The 5,346-nt window shown below is 39.5% G+C and overlaps 1 protein-coding gene and 1 pseudogene across 1 annotated transcript; one reads left to right on the top strand and one right to left on the bottom strand.

Moving 5' to 3' along the window:
• Nucleotides 1-326: 326 nt before the first annotated feature.
• LOC125936868 (olfactory receptor 51G2-like) lies at nt 327-1,297 on the bottom strand. Its single transcript, XM_049651225.1, has one exon. It carries the CDS (start codon nt 1,272-1,274, stop codon nt 342-344), a length of 933 nt encoding a protein of 310 aa, XP_049507182.1. The 5' UTR covers nt 1,275-1,297; the 3' UTR covers nt 327-341.
• Nucleotides 1,298-3,957: 2,660 nt separating this feature from the next.
• LOC125936877 (olfactory receptor 52D1-like) lies at nt 3,958-4,915 on the top strand (annotated as a pseudogene).
• The last annotated feature ends 431 nt before the right edge of the window (nt 4,916-5,346 follow it).

Raw genomic sequence — 5,346 nt, 5'->3', positions numbered from 1 at the left:
GGCCTCTACTGGATGCCTTATGCTTTGCATCTTACATCTTCCAACTAATCCACTGACTTCCATGGATATTGGAGCTTTCTGACAATATAGAAGATTGAGAAGTCACTCTTTATTTGTACGATTATTTATCATCTATCTATGTCGAGTTACTTGAGGGAAATGAAAAGTCGTAGTATATTGATACTATCTTCAAAAATTCCAGAAGAGTGAGAGAAAAATATGTACATGTGAATTGTGAACATATGAATGTTTCTCAGTGATATATATTTCATTTTCTCAAGTTAGAAATTAATTTCATAAGGATTATTCTAGAAATAATAGGTGACTCTAAAGTACTTCAGCTATAATTTCAGTAGATTACCTAGAATACGGGTACGTATCTCTCGGGTTTTAACACAGTATACAACAGGGGTGAGAACAGGAGGAATCAATAGGTATATATAACCCATGGTAATGTGCACCATAGATGGAACATGTTTCCCAAAGCGATGGATAATGGATACACCCAGCATAGGGACATAAACCAGAAGCACAGCACAGATGTGGGAGACACAAGTGTTAAGGGCCTTAAATTGTTCTTCCCGGGAGGCAATGCCTAGCACAGTAATCAGGATTTTCAAATAAGATAGGAGAATGAGTACAGAGTCCACACCAAAGGTGATGAGAATGATGATGAGGCCATAGATGCTATTTATTCGGTGGTCAGAACAAGAGAGCTTGATTATATCTGGGTGCAGGCAGTATGAGTGGGAGAGCACATTAGCCTTGCAAAACCTCAGTCGTTTGATGAGAAAGGGTCCTGGGAAGATGACAGCCACAGCCCGTAGCAGAAGCCCCACACCTATCTTGGCAATGGTAGAATCAGTCAAAACAGTAGTGTACCTGAGTGGGTTGGAGATGGCCACATAGCGGTCAAAAGCCATGGTGAGGAGGATGCCTGACTCCATTAAGGAAAACACATGGATAAAGAACATCTGGATGAGGCAGGCATCAAAGTCTATTTCCCGAACATTAAACCAGAAAAGCTTGAGCAGGGTGGGCAGGGTGGTAGCACAGATTCCAAGGTCACTAGCAGCCAGCATGGAGAGAAAAAAGTACATGGGTGTATGAAGTGACCGTTCCACTTTAATAACCACTAAGATGGTGACGTTACCCATTAGGGCAATCAGGTAGAGGACACAAAACAAAATGGAAATCACTGGATGTGAGTCTTCCAGACCAGGAAAACCACTCAGAAGAAAAGGTCTGTAGCTACTACCATTGAAGAAGACCATGATGTGTCATTTGGAGCGCAGAAATCAACAATCTTTGTATATAGATTAAGAGAGTCTGGATTAGCACCCCATCGCCATGATTCTTATTTCATGAAGTTTACATTCTGTGCTTGTGCTGTTGACTACACAAGTCCCCTTCACCACCTCTTCAAAGCTGTAGTCAAAGAGAAACACGAAGTCACTAGTAAACTTATAGACAAGAGATCATAAGAAGAAACTCATATGAGCTATTTAATTTCCACATATAACACTATCTTAATAAAGACATGAAAAATCATATGAAAACAGTCTCTAAATTTTTCTTCCATTTTTTTTCATATAACCTGTGGCATGGTTGCTAGGCAAGGACAATCTAAAACTACTTTAAAAATTAAAGTCTAGGGAAATAGGTGGAAAGGGGAGAAACCTCTCTTGATTCTTATGCTTGCTATCTGTCTTCTTGGGCACGAAAGCAATTGATGGTGACAGTTAGGGAAATAGGAATGTCATCCATACAGAGTCTTTGCAGTGAGAATAGCCTCATATCCCTCATATCCCTGATTAAATTAGAATCTTTATCAATACATAATCCCAAGGTCCTATTAGGATAAGATGCTGACTCTATTATTTCTGTATCTTTATTCTCTCTCAACTTCACCTTAAAGGTGTGTACAAAAGAATAAGACTGGAGTCCAAGAAGTTCATAATTAATACACAGGACACATAAAAAATGAGCTTTAAAGAGTTCTGACTAACATCTGAAGTTGTACACAAGTGAGCTCCACTGTGCATTGCCTTACCTCACCAGAGGTTCTGTGGGGATAAAGATGAGCATCACCTCACCTGTGGAGACCTTCAGTTCTCTCATGACTTATGGCTTTTCCAAATGAGCTCAGCTATAGACATGTTTCCTAACATCAAAGGTTCCCAAGGGCATAGAGGGGGATGGCCTCCCCATGCTGTCAGGGAAAGAAACCATTGGGAATTAGAGATTAGGTTCAGAACTCAGGTTCTAATTTCATTAACTCCTGATTTCCTCATTTTTGCTTAGTTTAAGGAGATAGATGCAGATATGCCCTGGCTTAAGACATTTTGCTATCACTCTTATAGCTCTCACTCCTTGGAAAAAGAATCTAGAATACATGAAATTAATATTATTTATCAATACATACTAATTATATGTAGCATAGTGGACAATCAGGTGAAATTTAGGAAACAATCTTCTGTTCTCTTCAGTCTACAGTTTCATTGCCATCAAATATATCTTGGAAGCAGTTCTGGAAAAATGAATTCTAATTTGGGGTGAGACAATTAAGGTCAGAGTTCTGCTATGATAATTCCAAAGTAATAGCAATTTCCCTTGAAGCCCCCCCCCCTAGATATTTGGAAAGTAATAACATACTTCTAAATAGTTTGTGGGTGAAAGAAATCAAAAGAAACATTAGAAAATAGTTTAAAGCGAATGAAAATGAAAACAAAACATGTTCGAATTAGTGAGAAACCACTAACACATAACTTTTTTGTTCACAAAGGAAAAAAAATGCAGGATTGTTATAAAGAAGCAATATTTGTTTCTATCTCCCTGGATTTACAACTCCCAATCTCTGCTAACAGATTGGTTTGTAATGTTTCAGACTTCTCATGATGCTGAGGTGTATACAAAAGATATGTTTTAGGCAACCACATTATGTTTAATTCATAGAAAGTGTCTTTAATCAATTAAAAGTGTATCATGATGGCTTCACTTCTGTGCTTGATAACATGAGGAAGCAGCCATAGACAAAAGCTTATGTCTTGGAGTGCCTGGGTGGCTCAGTCAGTTAAGCATCTGACTCTGGTTCAGGTCATGATCTCACATGCTTGTGAGTTCGAGTCCCACATCGGGCTCTCTGCTGTCAGCCCAGATCCTGCTTCAGATCCTCTGTCCTTCATGCTCTCCCCTCTATCCCTCTCTGCCCTTCTACTGATCATATGAGCTCTCTCTCTCTCTCAAAAATAAATAAACATAAAAGCTTATGTTTCAAACAACTACTCCAGATTCACCCACATACAAACAAAAGAAGATTGTTATTTTTTTATTTTTTAAGTTTATTTATTTATTTTGAGAGACAGAGAGAGCATGTGAGCAGGGGAGGGGCAGAGAGAGAGTGAGCAAGAGACAGAATCCCAAGCAAGCTCTGCACTGTCAAGCACAGAGCCCAAGATGGGCTCACCCTCACAAACCCTGAGATCATGACTTGTGCCAAAATCAAGAGTGGGACGCATAACTGACTGATCCACCCAGGCACCCCGCAAAAGAAGATTCTGTAATCTTCTCAGTGGAGGCACTGATGTCTTCTGACTGTGAACTTTATTGTAGTCATAGTTTTCTCTTAATTTTAAAGGTCCAATATGCTTCAGAACCAAGACTAAGCATCTTCACTATGAATCTTCTGGCTCATACAAGTGGAATAAGTCTCCCTGTTTATTCATATAACTGTCACTGAATTGTTCACTTGGGAATTTAATCCTTGGTTTGCATAGGTTTCTCCACTATTAGAATGCTAATATCTAAAGTTAGGGATCAGTCCTACTTATCACTATATCTTTGGGGTATAAAACATCACCAAGGCTTTTATATAAATGAAAGGCAGAAGAGAATGAATGGACAAATGAGTATGAAAGACTCAGCACCATCCCACGACTGAGTGGAGCCAGGGGTTTTCATCATGTCATTGTCAAATAATACCAATTTCCACCCCAGTACTTTTCTTCTCCTTGGCCTTCTAGGGATGGAGGCCATTCACACCTGGCTCTCATGGCCCTTCTGCCTATCTACCTGAGTGCTCTTCTGGGTAATTCTTCCAATTCTTCCATACAGATTCCAACCTGCATGACCCCATGTACTTCTTCCTCTGCTCTTTGTAGCTGACTTGTTCATCTCCATCACCACTGTGCCCAAATCCTGAGCATTTTTTGGTTCCATGGTAGGGAGATCTATTTTGAAGAACACTCACACAAGTGTTTCTCATTCATTCACTATGCAACATGGCCTCAGGGTTTATCTTGGCCATGGCCTTTGACTGGTATATGGCAATCTGTGATCCTCTGAGACATTTTGCTATCCTGACACATAGAGTCATCAAGAACTTGGGGCTAGCTATTGTCCTCCATGGGGTTTTGCTCTTCAGTCCTCAACCCTTCATGCCTCAGTGGCTTCCTTACTGCAGAACTACTGTCATCTCTCACACTTACTGTGAATGTATGGCTCTGATCAGGCTACCTTGTAAAGAGACAGGGATCTGCAGAATCTGCAGGCTGACTGCTGCCTTCCTTGCTGGAGGTTTAGATTTCATATTAATCCTATGTTCCTATGTTATCATTCTTTACACTGTCTTCCATCTTCCATCCAAAGGTGCTAAGATCAAGACCTTGGAAACATGTGGATCCCATGTGTGTGTGATCTTAGTGGTCTATGCTCCAGCCTTTTTCTCCTTCCTCACTCACAGATTTGGTGGCCATATGGCTCCTCATATTCACATCTTTGTGGCTAGCATCTACCTCCTTGCTCCATCCATGGTGAATGATCTATAAGAACCAAGACGATCAGAGATCGATTCCTCCAAGCTTTTACTTCTCACAAATTCTGAAACAACAACCTCATCAACTATTCTTTTGTTAAGATTCATTTACTTACATGGGGGGAAAATATTAACCCTCTTTCTAAAAGCCTGAATCCTTATATCTTCCATTTTTAATATTTAAAGTATTAATTAGCATTGACTAGATTTTGTTCTCAGGAGAACTGCTTGGAAGGTGGCTGATTTAAATGATTTATTCTTAATATATTTCCCTGATAATGTAATATATCCACTATTATGTGGTCTTATCTACTATGTTTGCTGCCACAAGACTATCCTGTCGTTCAGTCTTATCTCCTTTATCAGAGGTGTTTTATTGACTCATTATCTCTGACTTTCATTGTGATGCTGTACATTTGTAGGTCTTAATTGATGGGATTATTTATATCTCTTGAACACTAAGACTGAAGGCATTTTAAATCTGTAATACTGGAGATCTGGATGATTTTGACCAAATTTTCTAAACAGATGAA

This window comes from Panthera uncia, chromosome D1 (genome assembly GCF_023721935.1).
Source record: "Panthera uncia isolate 11264 chromosome D1, Puncia_PCG_1.0, whole genome shotgun sequence".
Taxonomy (NCBI): Eukaryota; Metazoa; Chordata; class Mammalia; order Carnivora; family Felidae; genus Panthera; species Panthera uncia.
This window is presented reverse-complemented; position numbering and strand designations above follow the sequence as displayed.

Coding starts and splice junctions, on each gene's coding strand:
- LOC125936868 (XM_049651225.1), bottom strand. CDS start 1,274: ATGGTCTTCTTCAATGGTAGTAGCTACAGACCTTTTCTTCTGAGTGGT.